At 65.3% G+C, this 24893-nt stretch overlaps 1 protein-coding gene across 1 annotated transcript; it reads left to right on the forward strand.

Moving 5' to 3' along the window:
- The first annotated feature begins 347 nt into the window (after window positions 1-347).
- B3GAT1 (beta-1,3-glucuronyltransferase 1) lies at window positions 348-23467 on the forward strand. The gene is made up of 7 exons (XM_025265965.3): window positions 348-631; window positions 13930-14022; window positions 14131-14277; window positions 18434-18942; window positions 19488-19784; window positions 20612-20711; window positions 21751-23467. The coding sequence occupies exons 2-6, from the start codon at window positions 14019-14021 to the stop codon at window positions 20696-20698; spliced, it is 1044 nt and encodes a 347-aa protein (XP_025121750.1). The 5' UTR covers window positions 348-631; window positions 13930-14018; the 3' UTR covers window positions 20699-20711; window positions 21751-23467.
- The last annotated feature ends 1426 nt before the right edge of the window (window positions 23468-24893 follow it).

The following is a 24893-nucleotide window of genomic DNA, read 5'->3' on the forward strand; positions in this document are numbered from 1 at the left end:
CAGAGCACAGAGCCGGGCCGCCTGCGCCTGGGAGGGCGCGGGGCGATACCCACCCGGGGGTCCGCGCCTCCTCGCGCCCCCGGCCCCGCCTGCGGGGTTGTATAGACGGTCCGCGGCGCGGGTCCCGCCGGCAGCTCGCGCGCGGGCGGGGCGCGCGGGGCGGGGCGCGGGGCGGGGCTAGCGGCGGGCTCCAGCGCCGCGGGCGGGCCGGGGGCGGGCCGGGGGCGGGGCTGGCGGCGCTGTCACCGCCGCGGCGGCCCGGGCGCGTCCGCCGCCGCCGAGGGGACCGCGCGCCGGCCCGGTCTGCTAGCTCCGGCCGCGCGCCCCGGCCCCGCGCCTCCGCCCTGCGCCCGGCCGGCTCTGCTCGCTCTGCCGCGCCCCCGTCCTCCCCGCCCCGCGCCCCGAGTGCGCTAGCGGGCTCGGCTGCCGCCTCGCCGAGCGCAGAAGGGCCGGGCCGGGGCGGCGCTGACCCCGCGGCGATGAAGGGGCCTCGGGGGACCCGCAGCCCGAGAGCCCCCGGGGCCGGAGGCGCGCGTGGCCGGGGCCAGCAGCCCGGGGGCGCGGGGACCGGCGCCTAGGGGCCGCCGCCGAGATGGAGCGCGCCGGGGACGATCCGGACTCGCCGCCGCAGGTCAGTGGCCCCGCCGCCGCGTACAGAGCCCCTTTATGCGTCCGCATCGGCGCCCGCGGCATGTGCTACGGGCGCCTGTGCGCGCGCCCCTGTGTGCGTGTGTGCCTGTGTGTGTGTGTGTGTGTGTGTGCGCGCGCGCGTGGATGGTGGTGCGCTGCGGGGCGGCTGGAGAATCGGCCAGCATCGGGCCGGGGCCAGGAAGCGCCGCAGTCGAGGGGCTGCTTCGAGACAAGACCTGGGTGGTGCTGGCCCTCCTCGCATCGAGAAGGGGAAGCTGGTTCTCAGTCCCTGCCAGCCGCAGGCCAGGCTCTTAGCTCGCTGGGGCCGTTCCTCCCACCTCAGCAGGTGGTTCCTGGCGACCTGGAGTTGGGGGTCAGCACCGCTGCTCCGGGTCCCCCAGGATCGTTCCCAAGCCCGGAGGCTCCAGCCACTGGCAAGTTAAGTGTCTACAACTCTCCCGCGAGGCGGGGGGCTGAGCGGTGGTGAGGGGGCCCAGTGTCAGGACAGGTGTGCAGGGGGCAGAAGGAGTCAGGACCGAGTTCATCGCCTGCCCTCCACACCCGGACTCAGGCCTGGGGCCCCAGTCCCTCCCAACCAGAGCCCACAGCTTAGGGGAGCAAACTGAGGTGTGAGGCAGCAGAGGATGGAAGGGAGGCCAGGAAGGAGGTGACGACGGCCTGGGGCTGGAGCTGAGGTTGAGAGAACCCGCCCCCTGCGCACGCAGAGGCAGAAACAAGACCCTCCCCAGCCCTCTGCCTGTCCTGCCCCGGCCAGGCCTAGTCCCAGCCCGGCGCTGCTTGCATGGATTCTTGTAGAAGCTGGGCAGCGGGGCTCTGGGGCTCTCTCTGCCTGGATGCTGAGGCCGGCCTTGCAGACGGCTGGTCGCCCCAGGCTGGTGGGGGCAGCTCTGCGTGGGTGGGTGGGGTCCCCACTGGGGGCTTGATATGCACTGCTGCACAGGACTGGGTGGGGATGTCCCCGGAGCAGCCGATGACATCTTGTGTGTAGCTGTGTCAGGGTGGGGCTCGCGGCTCCCCCAGTTATGGGGCTGTGGGCGTGTGACTTTACCGGACGGAGGCTCCTGCTTCCCCAGATCCACCTTCTGTCCCCCAGGGCTCCCTGCCTCCAGCACAGAGACGGAGGCATCCCCTCCGAAGCTGCTGAGCTGGAGGCTGTTAGTGGCCTCACTGGACCGAACATCGAGTCCCCTTCCTTTGTTTAGAACAAAGACCCTTCCCCCGTGAGACCCTCAAAGAGACCGTACTGCACCCAGTCCATGCCCAGCACCCCCAAAGCTTCTGGAGCTGCATTCATCCCCCTCTCCCCATCTTGGGGGGATGCAGAAGGCTTGCCCAGGTGTGGAGCAGGGAGGCTTGATGGATCCATGCCCCCTTCAGTGCCAGGCGGCTGCTGTGCCCGTTTTGGGCCTGCCCATGGGTGACCCCCTCCTTGTTGGGGTGCGCTGGCAGCTCACCGGCACGGGACTGAATGCAGGCACAGAGGTTCCGGATGAGCAGCAGTGACGGGCCCATCTGAAGGGGGCTGGTGGAGGCTGGGGGCTCCAGAGGAAGAAGCGGAGGGCCAGCCCTGCCCCCGGCCGCTGTCTCTGGACGCACCTGGGTTTTCCCCCATGGTTTTGAGGGGCGAGGGGAGAGGGGACCCGGGTGGCTGGCCTTCTCTGGCTGTGAGCACAGGGTGATGAGGACGGCGGAAGCTTCACAAGTGTGGCGGGTCCAGCAGTGAGCTGACCGCAAACCAAGCTCTAGGGTCAGGGAAGCGTGTTGGTCCAGCTTGGTCAGAGGAGGGGCTGAGCGGGCCGGGAATTGCCCGAGTGCCCCCCTCTGCTGAGCACTGGACAGGAGGAGAGGCCGGGCTCAGGAAGAGAGAATCTGAGAGTCCGAGGCAGGTGGAGCAGCTGCGGGAGAAGGCAGACAAAGACACAGAAGCATGGGCGCCGGGGGTCCAGCAGAGTGGGGGCCGCCTCAGGCCTCCTTCCAAGATGCCCGCCTGTGTCGGCAGCCAGCAGCCAGGGCAGGGGGCCGGCCCCCCAAGGAACGTGGAGGAGTGTGGGCTTCAGGGGAGCTCCGGGCAGAAGGGACTCTCTTGCGTGTGCCCACCCCCACGCCTTCTGGGGAGAAGGAGAAGGGAAGCTTGCTCGCAGCCCAGGCCTGCAGGCCAGAAGTCCTCTGCGGGGCCTGCTGGGCGTGTGGGGTGGGCACGTGGAGGTGGTGCCGTGCAGGGCACAGGCTGGCCAGGCCGAGGCTGCCTCGGTCTCTGTGATCGGATGGGAGGACTTTGGGGAAAGCGGAGGCCTCTAGGCCCTGATTCCTGAAGGCCTGTAGACCCAGGAGCCTCTCCGGCCAGGCCGTCTGTGGGTGAAGCGCTCGAGAGGCGTCACCGTCGTGTCTGCATCTGTTCCCTCCCCATGAGCCCCTGGCATCCGGAAGCCTCTGAATGGAGTAGCCGTTCTCCCACCCTGGGGCTGCCTCACCGGCCTTGCTGCCGGCTCTCTGTTCAGACCTCCGCCTCCAGGCCTGGGGCCTGGTCCTGCCCCTGCCGTTCCACTGGGGGAGACACGCTCGGTGTCCCCCTGCTGAATGGCAGCAACACGGTTTCCGTGTGGAATCAGTGGTCGGTGCGGTCATTGCACTTCTTGGCCAGTGTCCCCCCAAAATACATGCAACCGACAGGAACCCCAGGCCGGTGGCCCCCTGGTGTGGGTGCTGCCAGCTGGCCAGGTGGGCGGGGGCTGCTCCAACCCTGCTCCACACTGGCCCACTGAGCACCTACTGTGTCCCGGGCCCCGGGCCAGTCCCAGGGAGGTAAGGCGTCAAGTGGGCCCCAGTCAGATCAGGTTTTCTGTTTAGCTTAGCTTTGGAAGGAAGGACTGTGTGGGTTGCCTTTTTTTTTTTTTTTTTGCAGCTACAGCAAATTTACTTTCCTAATGAGGTTTAGCTGCAGCCAATATTAAAATGAATCTGTGCTCCCCGAGCACAGCAGCTGAAGGCAGGGCAGTGGCCTCCCCGCCAAGCGTCTGGCAGGGCTTAGGGCTTTGCCACCCAGAAGCTCAATGGAGGGGAGTCTCAGGGTGGACCTCTAAGAGCTGGCTGGACTGGGGATGTCTTCCCTGAGATCTGAGCCCTGAGCAGGGGGTCTCCCGCCCCGCAGCTGGGAGACAGGGGGGCCCTGGTCGTTGTTCATGAAGGAGGGGGAGGGGGCGGGGCCGCGGGGGCGGGGCCGCGGGGGTCAGAGGGCAGGTGTCAGGAGAGACCCAGCCTGAGGTCCTCGTGGGCCCTGCGCGCTGCTGAGCGAGTGCCGTCGCCTCTTCCTCCCCCTGCCCCATCTCGCTTCCTTTCCTGGGGAGTGGTGACCACTGGTCTGTCACTTGCCCGGCGCTCAAAGCCTCAGAGCCTGGCTGGACGTGACGCAGCTGCCCCCTCCCCTGGTGGGCATCCCCCAGTCACATCAGCGCTTTCTGCAAGCTCAGGCGCGCACGGGGCTGTGGCCGCCCCGCAGGATGGCACAGACGCGTCCAGGACGAGCCCAGCGTCCCTGAGTGCCCCTGGCAAGCACTGCCCCGGGCTCGGCACTGCACCTGCGAGTGCGGAGAGCGGGGGCTGCAGGACGTGCGTGCTGTGCGCCCATGCTGTGTGCCCTGGGGCCGCCCCTGACCCCCTGTGCCCCCACGTGTCTTGTCTCTGAGTGGGACGATAACAGGATGCTTGTGAGGTGGGAATGAGAATCACAATGAATCGTGTTACTCACTTGGAACAGGAGCAGTAAGTGCTTTGCTCAGCAGGTATTTTTGCCTCTTTTTTTTAAATTTGGCTGCTCCAGGCCTTAGTTGCGGCATGCCGAATCTTTGGTTGCGTCGTGCAGACTCTTAGTTCCTGCATGTGGGATCCAGTTACCTGACCAGGGGTGGAACCAGGGCCCCTGCATTGGGAGTGTGCAGTCTTTTCCACTGGATCGCCAGGGAACTCCCAGCAATTTTTTAAATTATTCATTCCATGGTAGTTAACGTTCCATCTGCCTACATTTGGACGACACGAAGTGTGCCTGGTACACGGAGGGGCCCAGCTGTGGCCTTGCTTCTGTCGCCCACCGCCCTGAGCCCGTCTCCTCCCTGTGGTGGGGCCGTGGCCACACGGTAAGCCCGGCACCATCTCGGGTCGTGTTCGCCTTGGCGAGTGAGCACAGCTCCCCCTCCTGCCCCCAAAGGGCCCTGCTTAGCCCTGTGCGTTCAAGATAAAGGAGCACACGAGGTTCCGGCCTCCAGGGCGTCCGGGCAGGCAGGGGCAGCTGGGGTCGGGAGGGCTCTGCCTGGCTCCCAGCCCTGGTCCTGAGGGAGAGGAGCCCCTGGCCAGGCAGGCCCAGCAACCGGCTGCTGTTGGCTTCCAGGCCCGGTTGTGTCAGCCGCTCGCTGCAGACTCAGTCCCAGGGGCCTCGTCTCCTTATCTAAAATGACAGATGTGTGAGGCGTGTGCCCGTGTCTGGCCCCAACCACACTGCTGCCCTCGGTCAGCCCCCGTGATCGACACCCCAGAGCAGGGTGGGGAGACCATCTGCCCAGAGTTAGGGTTCTGCATCTGTAGATGTGCCCTTCTTTCTGCAGATCAGGAAGCTACCCACAGAGGTTCTGCTTCTGTTTTGGGTCACACAGCACCTTGCTGCCTGGCCCCGCACTGTGGCCTGAGTCTAACTCTGCCCTCCCTGTCTCAGGCCCCCAGGCAGGGGGCGAGAGGTCCACCATGGGACCGGGCTCCCCTCCCCCACCAGCCAGCCAGGCCTCCGCTGTCCTCCTGTGACAGCTGGCGGGAGGATGCACCTACACTGTCCTGCCAGGGCCCCAGGGAAGGTCAGCTGGTTCGGGCCACAGGCATCGCATTGGAAATACACAGGAAACTTTAATTAGACCAGTGAATCAGCAGCCTGCATGGTGTGCGCACACAGTCTGACCACACTCTGACCACACGGTGTGTGCACACACTCTGACCACACGGTGTGTGCACACAGTCTGACCACACGGTGCGCACACACACTCTGACCACACAGTGTGTGCACACCCTCTGCCCCCGGCCTCCGTGCTGAGCATGTTGTTCTGTTTCCTTTCATCCTCTGAGCCTCTGAGGTGAAGGGAAGTGTTGCTCGCCTAACTCACTCTGTGCTGACATGGACTTTCTCTCGTCCCCGTGAACCTCCCCCTGGGAGCCAGCATGCACGCCTCCACCCGTCCCCACACCCCTGGCTGGAAACACCAGCACTGTGTGCGTGCGTGTGCGTGCACGTGTGTGTGTGCTTGCCAGCCTCTCACCATGTCCTGCGCACGCCTAAAGCTTTACCTGGAACCCCTGGGGCGCGTCCCCTGGACGTGCCCACTGTGTGTTTTGCCATGGAGACCCCCGTGCGGGCCAGCAGGAAGGTCTGGCGCTGGGACCACATAGGTGCCGCCCGGCCCAGTCCCCAGTGTGTCACTGCTGATCCATCCAAGCACAGCTGTTGGATGGCAGGTTCTTTTCTGTGGCAGAAATTCATAGAATGCACAGTTAGGATGCACCACCTTAACGGCTCTTAAGTGCTCAGGGCGCCCAGGACATCCCCGCTGCGCGCCTGTCCAGCTCCAGGACTCCTCATTCTGCACGCTGGAAGCCGTGTGCTTCCCTAGCCCCCGCTCTGCCGAGCCCGACCACCCTGTGCCTCTGTGAGTGGGTCGGGCTCGGTCCTGCCGCGCCTCCTGAGCCCCGAGTCCAGGTCTCTGTGCCAGAGCAGCGTCAGCGCTGCTCCCCGCTGGGCAGGGTCACTCCATGTGGAGTGTCTTGCCGGCCCGGTCCTCAGACGGGCAGGCCATTTGCTGCCAGACCGTGGCGGGGAGGCAGTCCACGATGGCGTCTCCTCACTGCCCTTCCTGCCCGGGGCCGCAGACGCCTCTGTGCTCTGAGAACCAGGCTCCTGGAGCCCCGCCTTGCCCGACAGTCTAGTGCCGACCACAGGGCCGGCGTGCTCGACAGCCCCCAGGAGACAGGGAGGCAAGAGCACAGCTGGCTGAGGCTACAGGCAGGGCTGGCAAAGGGGCAGCCCAGCCAGGACCCAGGACCCCAGGCCAGGAGCCGGCCCCTTGCAGAGCCCAGGGTGGGGCCACTGGCCCTGGAGCCCCATGCATGGGGCGGCCCTCTGCACGCCCCTCATGAGGCTCAGCGTGTCTAGACCACCATCCGGGGCTGACACTGGGACCCTGGGTGCCTCCCCCCCCCCCCCCCGGGGTGGGGTCTGGGGGTCTGGGCTGAGACTGGCACTCTGGGTCCATCACCCCCTCCCCAGGGTGGGGTCTGGGCTGAGACTGGGGACTCTGGGTCCATCACCCCCTCCCCAGGGTGGGGTCTGGGCTGAGACTGGGGACTCTGGGTCCATCACCCCCCCGGGGTGGGGTCTGGGGGTCTGGGCTGAGACTGGCACTCTGGGTCCATCACCCCGTCCCCAGGGTGGGATCTGGGCTGAGACTGGGGACCTTGGGTCCCTCACCCCCCACCTCCAGGGTGGGGTCTGGGCTGAGACTAGGGACTCTGGGTCCATCACCCCCACAGGGTGGGGTCTGAGCTGAGACTGGGGACCCTGGGTCCATCACCCCCTCCCCAGGGTGATGTCTGGGCTGAGACTGGGGACCCTGGGTCCCTCACCGCCCCCCCAGGGTGGGGTCTGGGCTGAGACTGGGACTCTGGGTCCATCACCCCCTCCCCAGGGTGGTGTCTGGGCTGAGACTGGGACTCCGGGTCCATCACCCCCTCCCCAGGGTGGGGTCTGGGCTGAGACTGGGGACTCTGGGTCCATCACCCCCTCCCCAGGGTGGGGTCTGGGCTGAGACTGGGGACCCTGGGTCCCTCACCGCCCCCCCAGGGTGGGGTCTGGGCTGAGACTGGGACTCTGGGTCCATCACCCCCTCCCCAGGGTGGGGTCTGGGCTGAGACTGGGACTCTGGGTCCATCACCCCCTCCCCAGGGTGGGGTCTGGGCTGAGACTGGGACTCTGGGTCCATCACCCACCCGCCGGGGTGAGGCCTGGGGCTGAGACTGGGGTGCTGTCGCTGCCTGTTCGGATGCGGCACCTCCGGCAACACTTCTCCCAGTGTCTCTCCCAGCGCGGGGGCGGCTGACCCCAGGGAGGGAACGGGGCGGCAGGAGAGATGGGCGGCAGAGGCAGTGAGAGCAGCCTCAGGAGCCCGGCAGGAAACGGGCAGCCCTGCGTCAACCTCCCACCTCCGCACTCAGCCCCGAGCCCGAAGGAGGAGCCTCGGCTTGCCCGCCCTGGAGATGGAGGGAGACAGGGCACCCTGCCCTCCCTGGAGTCCATGCCACGGGCACCACCTGCAGGCACAGCCTCGTCTTGGGGAGGGAGGAACCTCTGTGAGAGCCGCCTGAGGCTGGCCAGGCCCAGAGGAGCCAGGGACCCCGAGTCCCGTCTCTGCCGGACGCGGACACTCAGCTGGAGTCACAAACAGGCTGCTGCCGTCCCCGCTATGATATTCCACGTCTTGCAGCCTTCGTGGAGCTCTCTGCGGGGCAGGCCCTGCGCTGGGGTTTTCCACGGAACCCTCAGCAGATCCCAAATTGCCCGATGAGCGTTGCAAAGGAGACTCAGTGCCAGAGACACAGTGCAGCCTCCACAGTGTGCAGGGCCCAGAGGGGTCCGGAGGAGCCCCTGGCCTGGGGGCTGCAGACGGACACAGAACCAGCAAGACCAGCGGGTTCACGCAGGGTGTGGGCTGGCCGCAGAGTGTGTGGGGTCTGGCAAGCTCCGGGGGTCAGGCCAAGGGCTCAGAGTGCCAGGTGGCCTCCCCTGGAAACTGCAGGGTCGGTGGGACCCCCATCCCAAACCGCAGGCCACCAGCTCCAAGGGAAACAGGCAGAGAGAAGCAGGACGCCAGACAGCGGGGGCAGGGCAGTGGGAACAGACGGCCACGCGCTGACACCCCAGCAAGGCTGAGTGCACCCTTGCCCACGGCCTGCAGGCTCTGCACGCTGTCCTAGGCCAGCGCGTCCTCGGACACCCAGCCCCCGGGCCCCGGCCCCCGGCCCCTGCCCTCTGTTTCCTATCAGAGCCCCGACTCCTGCCCCCGCCCACCCAGGCCGGTGCCCGGGAGCCCACGTGCTGAGTGTCAGCATGTCCTGAGCTGCCCCAAGCCTCCAGGGCCCGGGGCAGTGCAGCGAGCCGGGCGCTGAGGGGCGGCATGTTCCAGGGTGTTTACTGCGGCTGCGCTGGACTCAGGCAAGGCCATGTCCCAGGGCCAGGGTCACCGTCTGCTGCGTCCACACAGCCTCTCCTGGGGGACATTCCTCAGAGCCCTCTGCACCTTGAGGCCACGCATGTGGCCCGGGAACTCACTCAGAGGCGGTCCTGGCCGCGAGCTCACATGCACACATGATGATATCACCTGGGAGGGGGGGAGGCTGGCTCCGAGTAGCTCGCAAAATGGACCTAGCGTCGCCACCTCCCGAATGAAACTTCAGACTGCGTCCGGGGGCAGGGAGCTGGTGCTTCGGCCGCTGTGGGGCTGCATCACAATCGACGTGCTGAGGTGCAGCGCAGTGCCCAGCTGGTGCCCAGGCTTCCTGCAAGGTGGCCAGTGGGCTCGGGGACACTCAGACCCCCGAGCAGGGCTGTGACAGGCCTTGTGGACGGGACAGCTGCCCGAGGCCCTCCCGCGGCGGCTCTCACGGGGGCGCTCGCCCAGGTCGGCCGCTGTCAGGTGGGCCACTCTCCCTCTGGTCTGTGTCCCCACCTGGAGCCATGCTGCAGGTCACGCGTGTGCCTCGGGCCCAGCCCAGGGCACCCAGGACACACCCTAGGTGACACCCTCCTGCGAGGGGCCATGAGGCACATGGATGACCCTCTGCATGAAGACGGGGATGTCAGTCAGGCCGCTGGTGCCGCTGGTTTGTGCCATTCAGACTCCTGCAGCGCAGGGGACCACACACATCAGACCCTGTCTCCATTCTCTACTGAGTCAGAATCCAAACCCGATCCCAAGGCTATTTCTGAAAAACCAGAAGAGAAACCAGTTCAAACACGACCGACGGACAGTTGTTTCCTGACTCCTGGGTAGAAGAAACCTAAAGCCGTCACCGCAGCCTATGCTGAGCAGGTGTCCTTCCGCCCCGGCCAGGGGCTGGGGTCTCAGCCAAAGCGGAGGAAGATGGCACCAGGCCCAGGGTCCCTCCAGCCCCCACCGTGTGAGCCGGTGGACAGCCCCTCCTGGCTAACCTGGGTCCTTGGTGCTGCCCGAGGGGCCAGGCCTGCCGGCAGGAGCAGTATGTGTGGAGCAGTTGTGATGAGCACTCTGAGACTCTGACCCGGGCCCTCCAGGCCTCAGTTTCCTAGCCTATGAAACGGGGCCAAGACTGCCCTGCCTGTCTCAGAGGCCGCCGTGGCTTGCAGAGAAGGAACCCAGCCTGCCAGGGCAGGGCTGCAGACCCAGGGGCCGTCCGAGCCCTCCTGGGGTGGAAGGCCCCCTCTTCCACCTGCTCCAGGGGTGAGGGCAGAGCCGGGGTCAGCGGCTGCCACATGCTGCCCTCTCCCCGCAGAGCCTGCGGGGTGGGGAGGCTGGGGAGTGAGGCATGGGGCCAGCTGATGCGTGTGGACCCTCAGGGAGGGAGCCAGTTAGCTGTGGCCTCAGGCTTGTCCTGCGCAGGGGCCGCGGGGTTGATGCTGAGTCCCGTTAGGGCTCGTGGGGTCCCGTTAGGTCTCAGAAACCATCTGAGGCCGAGAGAGAGCCGGCCCTTCCCAGCGTCCTGCCCGCTGACCTCTGCTGAACTCTGCTGACCTCCGCTCAGCTTCCCCAGTCCAGCCCCAGGGCACTCGGCTCCCAGGGACAGGGGCAGCTGCTCTCCTCACGGCCCAGCAGGGTCACCCCCACCCATTCAGGACTGATGCCCCGGCCTGTCTGTGTGGTGCAGGCAGGCGGGGGGCCCTCTGGGGGCCAGGGCGCTGTGGCCTCCCCAGAGTATGTAAGGCCTGTCTGTGTGGTGCAGGCAGGCGGGGGGCCCTCTGGGGGCCAGGGCGCTGTGGCCTCCCCAGAGTATGTAAGGTTGCTCCTCATCCGTCTGAACGGCCCTGCGTGCTCTCGTCATCTCTGCACACTCAGTCATGTCCGACTCTGCAACCCCACGGGCTGCAGCCCTCCAGGCTCCTCTATCCATGGGGATTCTCCAGGCAAGAAGACTGGAGTAGGGTGCCATGCCCTCCTCCAGGGGATCTTCCCAACCCAGGGAGTGAACCCAAGTCTCCTGCGTCTCCTGCACTATAGGCAGATTTTTTTTACCACTGAGCCACCAGGGAAGCTCCATATCATCACAGAACATGGCAGAAAAAAAGAAATACAAGCGGGAAAGGAAGAAAGCCCTCGTTTCTACGAGAATTACATTGAATGCTCTCCAAAGCTTCCATGAGGCGAGTCCGGGAAAACGTCCTCCAGGAGAGGTGAAGACCGGTGGGAAACATCACACGAATGCTGAAGGACACCGTGCAGGTCACTCACTGAGCATCCCCCGGTTGCGGACCACTTCGGGGAAGTCAGGTCGGGGCCGCGGGTGCTGTGCCCGGGGGACGACTCCCCGCGGGCCATGAGCTCCCGGGACATCCTTGGCCTCACAGGCAGAGTCGTGCTGGCTGGCAACAGGCGCTCGATCAGGGAAAGGACCGCGGCTGGGCGGTGGTCAGGGCGTGCACAGCTTGTACACAATACTCTGGGGGTTCTTCTCCCTGTGGCCTCCTGCGACCCGCCTGCCAGCCACGATCCCAGGCCTACGGGCACCATGGCCCTTGCCCTGCTCGAGGGCTCGGGTGGAAGGTCTGTCTGTGTTACTGACCTCCACCACACACACACACACGTGTGCGCACACACGTGCACATGCATACACATGTACACATGCAGCACACACGCACACACGTACACATACACATGTGCACACCTGTGCACACGCATACACGTACACAATGTACATGCACACGCAAACACATACACGTGCACATGCATGTGCATGCACACATGCAGACACACGTGTACACATGCATGCACACACACACGTGCACGCACCAGCTCTGCAGTTACCTCCCTGAGTGGCAGGACAGAGCTGTGCGGAGCCTCCCTCCCTGTGGGCCGGGCGCTGATGGCCAGCCACCCATCCAACCCCCAGCCCACCGCCGCCGCCGCCACATGGCCCTTCCCACCACCAGTGGGACTAAACCAGCTCCTCCCCAGGTGTGGGGCGTGGGCAAGCTTCTGCTGGAATCCCTGCAGTCTCAGAAGGCAGGCTGCCGTGAGCCTTAAAGCCAAGTTCGCCCAGCCTCTTCCGGGCAGCCTGCTTGAGGCTGGACCCCAGGCCGGCTGCCCACCACCCCTCCTGGGCCATGGCCCGTGGTCATCCTTGCAGTTCCCTCTCAGACTCAGGCCTCTGCGTCTGGGGTGCTCCGCCTGCCCCACTCCACGCCCCCACCCCAGGCCCCCTGATCCCCGCTCCCAGCCACCCAGCCCCAGGCCTGCCCCGCACAGACCCCTGCTGGCCAGCTGGCTCCCTCGGAGGCTGGGGGCTCCCTGCTTCACTTCATAACCGCCTGGTAATTAGCTTCATGACTTCGCCGCCGTGCTTATAATAGCCTCCATTAAAGTTATGGGATTTTCAAGCCGTAATGGCTTCCAAAGTAATTAATGCACAACTGGGTTTATGGCTAAGTTTATTTTTAGAGCTTTCCTGCCTCTCCCTTCTTCCCACCATACATGTTTTGACCAGATAGACTGGACAGGATCAGAGCATCGTCCCCCTCAGGCCATTGCCTCTGTCCCCTCCTAGTCCCCGGGGGATCAGGACCTACAGGGGGCTGCCCCCCAAGGGGTTCTGGGGCCTGACCCCCTTCCCCCGCTCCTGTCTGGGTTCAGGCCTGGCCCCAACACAAGCCGTCCCCTGTGGCCTCAGTGAGCACCAGGAGGAAGGGGATGCGGGACGACTCAGGGAGCGGCGAGTACTCCCTGGGGGAGGCCACGGCAGGGGCCGGGTGCCCAGGCCAGGCCAGCCCCCACGGCCAGATGCCTGGAAAAGCCTCGGGGGACCCCACAACCCAAGGAGGCCTCCCTGTGCGGCCTGCGGCGGCCAACCAGACCAAGGTCCCGACCCAGTTTTGGCGTCCTACCCGGGGGCTCGGCACTGGTGGGGCTGGCCAGGGAGGCGGCCCAACACCCAGACGGGCAGGCAGCGTGGCCTCTGGGCTCCTCCCACGGGGCCGCGGCCAGGAGCTTGGAGGCAGCTCGGGGTCCAGGAACCCGCTCCCAGCCTGCATCGTCTGACCCCAAGGCCTATCCGCTGTCTGCTCCAAGCAGGCTGTGCAGACGGGCGGGGGCGGCCACCAGGGCACACCGGCCCGCCGGGAGGGCTGCAGGCCAGAGGACCAGGTGGGGAGGAGGGACGCAGCGCCTCCAAGAGTCCTGCTCAGCCTGGCTCTCAGCCAGGAGAGACGGCCGTCCGCCTGCCTGCAGCCGGGTGGGCGTGGTCTCGGGGGCTCGGCCTGCCAGACTGGACACCTGGGGGGCCCACGCGTGGGGACAGGCGGGCTGCCCGTGGCTGTCCTCCCCCCAGGCCACCCCTGTGGACCCAGAGGTGTCTTGCAGGGCTCTCAGCACAGAAGTGGGGGCGGGGGAGGGGGTGATAGCTCCCAGGAGGCTGGGAGGCGGGGCGCTGGTCCCTCATCATGAGCTCAGCCGGCCCGGAGGGAAGCTGTTGGCACGCGACCCCCTCGGCTGGCCCCCGGGGCAGCTGGCCCCCGAGCTCCTCGGCTGGCCCCCAGGCCCCCTCGGCTGGCCCCCGGGCCCCTCAGCTGACCCCCGAGCCCCCTCGGCTGGCCCCTGGCCCCCTCGGCTGGCCCCTGGCCGTGGCTCCAGCCTGGGCCTTGTCCCGTCCAGGCTTGCTGAGGGTGCACCCTCCCAGAGTCCACTTCCAAACACTACTGGCCAGTCCTCTGAGGACTCACTCGGCGCAGATGCCTTCATCCAGGCTGTGAAACGAGGTCCGAGCACAAGGCTGTGGCCGTCACAGCCACGACCTCAGCCTGAGCGCTCTCTGCGTCCTCCCAGCGGCAGGCTGAGAGGCCCACGGGCGTTAAAGCCTTGGAAACTAGGTGCCCTCTTCATAAACGGGCCTGGGAGTGAGCCGGGGGATCCCAGGCAGGGGTGTCTGGACCGAGGGGGCACCGCCTGTCCTCAGCCCCACGGGGCGGCCCCCCAGGCCTCTGGCCAGCCTCTCTGTCCCCTCTTGCAGGTGTTCATCCCGCAGGGCTCCTGACCCACTGCAGACAGCACCCCTTCCCAGACTCCGGTCGGGCTGGACTCCGCAGAGCTGCGTCGGCAATGGGTGGGTTGAGCGGTCAGGCCTGCGGGCTGGCGTGCGGCTCCCCGCGGCCCCGTGCCTGGCCCACCCGGCCCACTCGTGTGCTTTCCTCCCTCTGCGGCCGCTGCCCAGCTCACGAAGAGCTGTGGGCCCAGCCAGCCTTGGAGATGCCGAAGCGACGGGACGTCCTCGCCGTCGTGCTCATCGTGCTCCCCTGGACGCTGCTGGTCACCGTGTGGCACCAGAGCACCGTCGCGCCCCTGCTCGCCGCACGCAAGGGTGAGTCCCGCCCCGCCGGGCGTCGCAGACAGGGAGACCGCAGCCTGCAGGCCTGAGTCTCCTGATGGGGTGACCGCAGCCTGGAGGCTGACTCTCCCTTAACAGGGAGACCGCAGCCTGCAGGCCTGAGCCTCCTGACGAGGTGACCGCAGCCTGGAGGCCTGAGTCTCCCTTAACAGGGTGACTGCAGCCTGCAGGCCTGAGCCTCCTGACAGGGTGACCGCAGCCTGGAGGCCTGAGTCTCCTGACGGGGTGACTGCAGCCTGCAGGCCTGAGTCTCCCTTAACAGGGTGACTGCAGCCTGGAGGCCTGAGTCTCCTGACGGGGTGACTGCAGCCTGGAGGCCTGAGTCTCCTGACGGGTGACCGCAGCCTGCAGGCCTGAGTCTCCCCTGATGGGGTGACCACATCCTGGAGGCCTGAGTCTCCTGACGGGGTGACCACAGCCTGGAGGCTGACTCTCCCTTAATGGGGTGACCACAGCCTGCAGGCCTGGGTCTCCTGACGGGGTGACCACAGCCTGGAGGCCTGAGTCTCCTGACGGGGTGACCACGGCCTGGAGACTAACTCTCCCTTAACGGGGTGACTGCAGCCTGGAGGCTGGAGGCCTGACTCTCCCCTGATGGGGTGACCACAGCCTGGAGGGAGGCCTGACTCCCCTGACGGAGTGGCCACAGCCTGGAGGGCTGACTCTCCCCTGATTGGCCAGTGGGGACCTGGGGCCGACTTGGCTGATGACTGCACCCTTGGGGGCTGACCTGGGGCTCGGATGGTGCCATGCACCCAGGCTCAGAGCCTCGCGGGCTCTCCTCTGCACTCACGCCCAGGACATGCACTACGGGAGGGCTGGAGGGGTACACCACGGGAGAGCTCAGGGGTGGTGGGCGTGCACCATGGGAGGGCTAGGGGGTGCATGCCCCACAGGAGGGCTGGAGGGTGCAGCATGGGAGGGCTCAGGGTTGGGGGGCGTGCACTGTGGGAGGGCTTGGGGTTGGGTGGTGGGATTTCCAGCCTGTGTTACTGAAAGCCTTTCAGGGCGAGTGTCTTCTTTTCCTGGTCAGGAAGCCCTGATGCAGCCCCCAGCCCCCAGAGCAGGCAGGGCCAAGAGCCCCAGTCTGGGGCCGGCGGCCCTCACCGTGACGCTTCAGGCTGCTCATCTCTGCAGGGGCCTGAAGCTTCCCCCAGGAGGATTGGGCCGAGCGCGGCTCAGCTCCCACCGTCCGTCGGGCACCTGGAGCTCTCCCAGCATTTCCTCCCCTCACTCCTTGGTGCCTTATCTTTTTTTGGCTGAGCTGAGTGGCTCGTGGGATCTTAGTTCCCTGAGCAGGGACTGAACCCAGCCCATGGCAGTGAGAGTGCCAAGTCCTAACCCTGGACCGCCAGGGAGCCCTGCTGCTTGTTCTCGTCGAGTCGTCACCGCCGCACCTCACAAGGTCTGTCATGTGGGATGTGACACCACGTGCTTCTGTTCTCAGCAGCGCTTTGGGCTCAGGGATGCCAGGCTGCTGCGCTCAGCACAGCCGGTCATGCCTAGAGACGGGACTTGGCGCCCTGGCCCCAGGGCAGCAGCAGAGGGCGATGGGGCCCTGAGGACCGGAGGCGGCGGCAGCCCTGACCCAGCCCGTCGTAGGCTCGCAGACGCTCCAGGGCGCAGAGCCGCCTGCGGGGGTGTGATCACTGGGCAGACGGGAGGGCGGGGGGCGGGGGGGCTGCGGACAGCGACGCTCAGGGTCCTTCCCTAGCCTCGGGCTCCAGAGCTCTGCTCACGGCAGGATACACGAACCCTTATTTATGTCCTGGTCTGCAGCTGCTCTCTGGAAGCTTGTTTTCTTTTCCCAGTTTGACCTAAAACTCCTGCAGAAATCCCCTTGGTTGCCTGTGCTGGTCTCCCCACCCTGCACCCACAGCCCGGGGGCAGGCTCCCACCTGGGCTGTGAGTCCCCAGTGGGGGTCATTAGCCCGTGGGAACTCTCCGAGAGCCGGAGACTTGTATGTCACCCCGGAGCCCAGTGCCCAGCCCCAGGCCAGCACCCACATCCACACCCGTGTGCTAACTAGAGCCGTAGGAAGCCCAGCCTCCCGGGACCCCCTTCACCCCCTGCACGGGATTGCTCCCACTACCCTTTCCATAGTTGGACATCTTACTGTCCGCCTCTGCACAGGGGAAATGTTGTGAGCCCGGGCTGTGTTCCGAGCCCCTAAACCCACATGGAACCTGGATAAAGGAGACGCAGTTATCAGCTCCCCTTCGCAGCTGCCAGTAGTGACCAGAGGCCAGGCCCCTGGCTCAGGGTCGTGCGGTTAGCGCAGAGCTGGCCGGGGTCTGCGCCTCGGAGCTCGGACCCCGAGGTCTGGCCTCCGACCATCCCACCTCCCGCTGAGACGGCCCCGGAGCGAGCACCCAGAGTCCTTCACGTGGCCGGACAGGCCTCGGTGGGGTGGGGGGGGCGCTTTCAGAACGGGAGGGGTGTGGGCTGGTCCCCCCATGAGGGGCTGGCTGCTGGCTCCCCACGGGGATGCAGATAAGGGAGAAAGCCTGGCCATCAGCGCTGCCCTGGCAGGAACAGGGCACCTCCAGGGGCTCCCATGCCTGCGTGTCATGGAGGTGGGCCTCTGCCCGGCTCCACACACACCCCTCCTGGGCGCACGGCTGGGCAGGAGCACAGGCAAGGCCCCAGGGGCTGTGAACGCATGACAGGAACGTGCATGTGAGGAGACACACAGGCCCAGAGGAGCCGAGGTGGGTCTCCACCCCACCCTTTGGCCCAAACATGGGACATCGACGGTCAGAAGGGATGGGCTCAGGATCCAGAAGCATCTTGCCCACCGTGGACAGCCCCCGGGACAGAGTGCTGTGGTGAAGCCCTACACTCCACAGCGAGGTTCGGGAGCTAGATTCTGGGTCAGGCCCCAGAGCGCCTTTGGGGCAACCCCCACAGGTCCTTTCCCCCCGGGGGAGCAGGAGGGGGACAGGGAGGGGAGGACGGAGGCAACGGCCTGAGAGGGAGGCTCTGATCCTGTCCAGTCTATCTGGAACCCAGGTGAGGTGCTCCTGGACTCCGGGGCCACAGGGTACGTGGCACCAAAGCACTAAGGTTGCCCCAGGCAGGAGCACTAGTGCTCCGGGCTCCTCAGCAGCTCTGGGGAGAAGGGCGCGGGCAGTGCGGTGGGCACTTCGCCACACAAAGCCTGGCACAGACGGGAGCCCAGGGTGCGACGCTGCAGCTTGGCCAGCTGCCCTTAAACCGCTCAGAGCTGTCGAAAGCCAGGCGTAGGGGTCAGAAAGAGGAGGACCCAGGGCGAGGGTGTCAGGCAGCCAGCCTTGACCATCAGCAGCAGCCCCCAGGCCCCCAGAGAGGTGTGCACTGACTCTCCCACAGGAGCAGAGGAGAGCCGGGTGGGCTGGTACCTGTACCCCGTACACCTGTACCCAGTACCTGTACCCCAGTACTCCTGTACCCAGTATCCCTGTACCCAGCATCTGTACCCAGTGCCTCTGTACCCAGCATCTGTACCCAGTACCCCTGTACTCAGTACTTATACCCAATACTCCTGTACCCAGTACCCTTGTACCCAGCGCTCATACCCAGTACCCCATACCCAGCATCTGTACCCAGTACTCCTGTACCCAGTACTCCTATACCCAGTACCCCTGTTTCCAGTACCTGTGCCCAGTACCCCTGTACTAAGTACTTATACCCAGTACTCCTGTACACAGTACCCTTGTACCTAGTGCTCATACCCAGTACCCTTATACCCAGCGTCTGTACCCAGTACTCCTGTACCCAGTACCCCTGTTTCCAGTACCTATACTCAGTACCCCTGGAATCAGTACTTATACCCAGTACTCCTGTACCCAGTACCCTTGTACCCAGTACCATTGTACCCAGTACTTATATGCAGTACTCCTTACACAGTACCCTGTACCCAGTACCTCAATGCTCTACTCAGTACCCCTGTATCCAGTACCCTTGTACCCTGTACCCAGTACCCCTGTACTCAGTACCTTATCCAGTGCCCCTGTAACCAGTACCTTACCCAGTACCCCTGTGCTCAGTACCTTATCCAGTACCCCTGTACCCAGTACCACTGTACCCAGTGCCTCTGTGCCCAGCACTTGTGCCCAGTGTCCCCACACCCCCTCCTCTGATCTGCAGATGACAGTGGTGACCCCCGGCGCGAGGCGCCCCCTGGCACGGACCCCAGGGAGTACTGCATGTCCGACCGGGACATCGTGGAGGTGGTGCGCACAGAGTACGTGTACACGCGGCCCCCCCCCTGGTCTGACACACTGCCCACCATCCACGTGGTGACGCCCACCTACAGCCGCCCGGTGCAGAAGGCAGAGCTCACTCGCCTGGCCAACACGCTGCTGCACGTGCCCAACCTGCACTGGCTGGTGGTGGAGGACGCGCCGCGCCGCACCCCACTGACGGCACGCCTGCTGCGCGACACCGGCCTCAACTACACGCATCTGCACGTGGAGACGCCACGCAACTACAAGCTGCGGGGGGACGCGCGTGACCCGCGCATCCCCCGGGGCACCATGCAGCGCAACCTGGCTCTGCGCTGGTTGCGGGAGACCTTCCCGCGCAACTCCAGCCAGCCTGGCGTGGTGTACTTTGCGGATGACGACAACACCTACAGCCTGGAGCTCTTCGAGGAGGTGCGGGCCACAGATACACAGACCAGTACCTGTACTCAGTACCCCTGGGATCAGTACTTATACCCAGTACTCCTGTACCCAGTACCCTTGTACCCAGTACCATTGTACCCAGTACTTATATGCAGTATTCCTTACACAGTACGGAGTACGCAGATATGCAGACCAGGGGTGGGGGGGGAACCTGGCGAAGGGGGAGGAAGCCTGCATGGGCTCCTAGACCGACCAGCCCACCGCAGCCCTGGCTTCAGGCACTGTCTGGAGTAGGGCTTCCAGTGGGGGGAGGGGAGGAGGGTTCCCCGTCCACCTTCAGTGTCCCCCCAACTCCCACCCCCCGAGTTTGGGAATCAGGACAGTGGGGGAGGGGAGGGAGTCATTTCAAACTCTAAATCGGGGAGACAGAGCTTTTGCAGCAAAGGACAAAGCACAGGTCACGTGACAAGGGAAGCACCAGCTGCTTGCAGGGTGGCCTTTCTCACAGCCCTGGCCAGTCCTCTGCAGATGCCCTCCCTGGGCAGCCCAAGTGTCCTGACTCTTCTCCCCTCTAGATGCGCAGCACCAGGAGGGTGTCTGTGTGGCCCGTCGCCTTCGTCGGTGGCCTTCGGTACGAGGCCCCGAGGGTCAACGGGGCAGGGAAGGTGGTTGGCTGGAAGACGGTGTTCGACCCCCACCGGCCGTTTGCCATAGACATGGCGGGATTTGCAGTCAACCTGCGGCTCATCCTGCAGCGGAGCCAGGCCTACTTCAAGCTGCGCGGCGTGAAGGGCGGCTACCAGGAAAGCAGCCTGCTCCGCGAGCTCGTCACCCTCAGCGATCTGGAGCCCAAGGCGGCCAACTGCACCAAGGTGGGCGCCCGCCGAGCTCGCAGCGCGGCACAGGCCAGCTCCTGCCCTTGAGGCTCCCTGCTAATCAGGGACCTGCACAGCCAGTGGACAGCCAGCCTCCCTCCAGGGTGGCGGGTCTGTGGCCCTTCAGGCAGCCATGCTAAAGGTGGGCAGGGGGACGAGGAGGGGCCCCCCAGGCAGGCAGAGCCTAGGAATGAATTCCTCCCTCACCACGCATCAGCTGGGCTCCACACTTCCATGCCAGACACACCTACATGTGTGCACACACATGCGCACACGGGCACATGTGCACACATACACATGCATATGCCAGTGCACACGCACCGACATGCACAGACACGCGGGCACACGTATATGCATGCATGTGCACACACGCCCATGCACATGCACACGAGCACGAGTGTATGCGCCAGTACACATGCGCACACAGGCGTGCAGACACATGTTTGTGCATATGCGCATGCACACACATGCATAGATACGTCTTCCTTCCAGTTTGGACTTCTCCAGTTGGGGACCAGGCTGGCACTTAGCTGAGCTGGAGGCCCCAGAACTGTCTCCCTCAAGATCCATCAAAAAGCACAAGGGAGGATGAGAAGCAAGAGGAAAACTTGGGACCACTTTCTCTCTTCTTTGTAGCTGCAGATTTTCTGTTTCCAATAGATATTGTGAAGGCAGCCTATGTACAAAGAGCAAGAATGAGGGGGTAGGTAGAAATACAGAACAATGGAGAAAGTCTTGCTGGAACAGGGCTGGAGGGGAGGGACAAGGGTGGGAGGGCGAGGTCGGGGCCGGCCCCATATGGTCTTATGTCTCTGGACACACAGATCCTGGTCTGGCACACGCGGACCGAGAAACCAGTGCTGGTGAATGAGGGGAAGAAAGGCTTCACTGACCCCACGGTGGAGATCTGAGCCCCGGACACAGGTAAGGGGATGTGAGCCGGTGACACCCTGAGCAGCCCCCCCTCCAAGCTTGGGTGCAGAGTAAATCTGCCAAGGCGTTTCCTCCTGGTCTTTAATCATGACAGTCACGGCAAAGGCCCCATGGAGTGGAGGAGGCAGAGATGAAGCCAGCAGGTGGCAACCTCCCCGCACACCTGGGCCCCCCAGCTGGGTCCCCGCACACCTGGGGCCCTGCACACCTGGGCCACCCCAGCTGGGTCTCCACACGCCTGGCCCCCCCCTCCCCCCAGCTGGGTCCCCGCACACCTGGGCCTCCCAGCTGGGTCTCTGCACAGCTGGATCCCCACACAGCTGGGTCCCCACACAGCTGAGTCCCTGCACACCTGGGCCCTTCCTTGCTGCTTGGAGGCCTTCACCTCACAGCACCGCCTCGTGACGGCTCCCTGTCTCCCCATCTCATTCTGGCCACAAACCTCTCCCCATATGAGGCCCTGCTGGGTGGACTCACCCGGGCTCTGTCTGTATGGTTTCCTCCTCAGTTGAGGTAGAAGCGTGGACTCCAGAGCCTGGCCCAGCTCCCAGGCTCCCATTTCCCTCATTTTCTTCATCTGCTAAATGGGTTGTTGGGGCACCAGAAATAGTCTCTGGCACTGCCCAACTGCTGCTGCTTTTATTTGGTCCTAAAAAATCCTGTACTGAAGTAGTTCACAGGCTCCATTTACGCTTTAGAGATACAGGAACGAAACTCAGAAAAGCTGAGTGGATTGTGCCAGTAACCCGCACAGCCAGGCCCTTCCTGAGCTGGAGGCTTGCTGTGAGTGGGGCTCTCTTGGTCTTCAGGCCTCCGAGTCAGGCTGCAGCTTTTGTGCCTTGCTGGCAACAGCCCAACTGCAGGAGACCGCGGGGGTCATGACCCCGAGCATGGCAGATCACCTGGGCCACGACCAGACCGCAGTGGGTCAGACAGAGCACGCTCCCGGCTCCTCGGGGGTCTGGGGGGCCCCCGTGGACCCCAGCTCCCAGCGGCCCCCTCACACTGCCCCCTCGCTCTCTCCCCTCAGGAGCGCCTTCTGAGACCTGCTCCTGGCCGCCTCCTCTCCCCACGCCGTGTCCCTCCAAGGTGCACTCCTGTGGACTCGCTGCCACCCTCCCCTCCCCTGTGGGGCCTTCAGAGAGAGCCCGGCCCCATGCCGGGACGAAGGACGGAGACCCTAAAGCACAGAACCCCCAGACCTGTTGTGCTCCACCCGCCCGGCAATCCTGCGGGGTCGACGCCATGGGCCCCGAAATAGGGGACTGCCCGGCTGGGACGGAGGTGAGAGCCCCGCAGAGCGGCCCCTGGCCCCATGGGGCCCCACGGCCACCGGACGGCGGTCCCCAGCCCCAGGCGTCCGGACCAAGCTGCTCCCGGGAGAGGAGGTCGGCGCCCTAGCGGGCTTTCCTTGCTTCCGCCTCCAGAGCCTGGGGCCGCCTGAGCGCCTGGCAGGCCCGGCAGTACCTGGCCTCGCGCGGGGAGCAGAGCCCCTCCAGGCCCTCGCCCCCGCCACTCCCCGCACCCGGCCCCGCCCAGCGCGGAAGGAGCCGCCCGCCCACTGCCGCGCCTGGGCCGGGACTGGGGAGGCAGACGCCCCCACCAGAGGCTCAAGGTGCAGGTGGGCCAGGAGCAGAGAGAGGAAGGGCCGGGCGGTGTCCTCCCCGCCCCGGCCGGGGGGCTTTGGCCTAGCGGAGGGGTCGACAGAAGGGCACGGAGGTGACCTGAACCCAGAGGGCGGGAGACCGAGCCCAGACTGCTGGCAAATCGTGACTTACACACAGAGTGGGAAGCAAAACCTCGCTTATCCCTAATGGGGCTTGCAGTCAGCTGGCCTCGCGTCCCTCCCCCATCCCCCCCCAACCACGCAGCCCCCCGCCAGGAGGGAGGCGCTGGTCCCCCTGCCTTCCCCGCGGGCCAGCCCTCTGCCAGCCCCGTCTCACGCTCCTGACGGCTGGAAGCACAATTTTCATCCCCTGAGAGGCAGAGGAACGGCTCGCGCCCCCCCTCTCCGAACAGGCGTTTACTTTTATCGCTAACAGCGCCCACCCTCCTGAAACTCGCCGGATGGGCCCGAGGGCTGTGGAGAGCCCGCTCCTGGGTATCGGGGGGTGGGGCCGCGGCCTCAGCGCAGCGACCCAGAGTGCCAAGCAGCATCGCCGCCTGTGCTGAAGGGGGTTTACCTCCTCACCATGGTTAGGAGAGCATCCCACAACCCCCTACCCAGAGCCCTGAGCCGCCTTGCAGGGCCCGGGAACCACGGGGGTGACAGTGACCAGCTGAGTGGGTGAATTTGCGCTGGGCACCGTGGCCTCGCTCACGGGACCAACCCTGGACGCTGGGCCAGCTCTCCTGGCTGGGCAACTGTCTTGGCCAGAAGGCCAGGGCTGGTTTTCAGGAAATGGGTGATGAACCACGAAACGGGATCGTCTCTTTTTTTTTCTTTTTGGCAGATACTAGTTCAGTTGTTCACCTAACACCCTCTCTTCGCTGCATGTGTATTTATTTAGTTATAACCCTGGTGGACTGCAGCTTCCGTCTTCGTTGGGAATGAGTTCGTTATGAGCCAGGGTTGGGTCGGTGACCACAGCTTGTTTGCTCCCCCGTCGGGAGTGGGGAGTGGGGCAGAGCCCGGAGGACACAGGGGGGAGGGCGGCCCCCACAGCTGCACCGTCGATCTGTTTTAATTTAACTGTATTTAATTTGTTTCGAAATTAAAAGTCAACTATGGTTTTTAACCGTCTTAACCCTCCTCCACCCTGCCTGCTTTCTCATCACTTAAGCGTCCAGCCTGTACTGTGAGGTGCCCCTCTGGACGCTCCCTGCTCCAGGTGCCACGTGGGCCCCGAAAGCCTTGGGGTCACCTCCCACGAGGACGCGAACACAAAGCCCTGGCACTGCAGACGCCATCCGCACCAGGAGGTGGACGAGGGGCGTGGGGTGGGCGCGGGTGGCGTCAGAACGGCCTCTGGGCAGATGCGCAGAGACCGGGATCCGGGGCAGAGCGCTCCGTCAGCAGGAGGCGCTTGGCAGACGGGCCCTGAGGGCAGCTGACTCTAGGGGGTGGGGTGTCAGACACGCGAGCGGAGGACACTGGACAGGCGGCCTGGGAGTGGGAGGAGGGGCTGCCAGACTTTCGGAGCAGAGGGTGGACTTGGTCCAGCCGGCCTTCTAGAAGCATCGCTTGCCTCCTGTGCTCCCCACGAACAGGACGAGGGCAGGCGGCTGGAGACCATGGTGGGTCCAGCAAGCCGGGTCAGGTCTGGGCGCACGGTGGGGTGAGCTGCTGGGCCAGGTACGGGGTTTGAGAGGAGCCGAGGAGAGCCAGACAGAGCAGAGAGCTTTGTCCACCGCTCCGGGCAGACTGCAGGGGTCCACGCGGTGACGACAGTGTGGGGTCATGTGACTCACACACTCACGGGAGGTGAGCAGCCAGCGGCTGGGGCCCCTGAGCTCAGATGGGGGATGCACGTTGCGGAGAACAAGCCTGAAGGCTGTTGACAAGCCCTGCGTGCACGGCCTCAGCAGCAAGTACGGACAGAGCGGGAGGAGGCCTGGGAGGGCCTCAGACGCCCAGCACTCAGAGGCTGGGTGAGCAGGAGGGCATGTCCTGCCTAGGTGCTTGGACGGACAAGCTGGGGTCACCGGGCAGGGAAGTCAAGAAGATGGGTGGAGCCAGGGACCTCGCCCAGGAAGGGCTGCGTGTCAGGTGGCACAGGGCCATGCAGGGCATGCTCACTGCAGACCCCAGGCGTGCCTGGGTGGACGTGCACCCACGGGCCTCGTGGGGCCCAGCCGGAGCCTCGGCTCCTGGCACTCAGCTCTGAGCTTCCCGTGGAACACGGGGCAGGAAGGGCTGGTTAGTTTGGACAAGATCAAGACGTGCTCTGGATACCTCCCCGCTGCCCAGCCATGGCCCACAGGTTCGTTTCAGTGAGCTCCACTGTCTGCCTCCAGCAGGACCACGGGGTTTAGCCCGCCGAGACCGTCTGCCCTTGACCCGGCTTGTGGGCCCGGGGGCGGCACACTGGTGCCCCCAGGAGACCCGAGCCGTGTCCCACTCCTGGGAGGAATCCGCCCTTGGACTGGGGCTATTACAGAAGAGCCTCCGTTGGTGGCAGAGGAATGCAGGTCCGTGAGGACGCGCGCCCGCCGGCCCAGCCGCCTCCTGCC

This window comes from Bubalus bubalis, chromosome 16 (assembly GCF_019923935.1).
Source record: "Bubalus bubalis isolate 160015118507 breed Murrah chromosome 16, NDDB_SH_1, whole genome shotgun sequence".
In the NCBI taxonomy this organism is placed as follows: Eukaryota; Metazoa; Chordata; class Mammalia; order Artiodactyla; family Bovidae; genus Bubalus; species Bubalus bubalis.

What these genes read in the sequence shown, in the direction of transcription:
- B3GAT1 (XM_025265965.3), top strand. An exon ending in CCTGCTCGCCGCACGCAAGG is followed by an intron (nt 14,278 to 18,433) that starts GTGAGTCCCGCC and finishes TCTGATCTGCAG; the next exon opens with ATGACAGTGGTGACCCCCGG. An exon ending in AGGCGGCCAACTGCACCAAG is followed by an intron (nt 19,785 to 20,611) that starts GTGGGCGCCCGC and finishes CTGGACACACAG; the next exon opens with ATCCTGGTCTGGCACACGCG.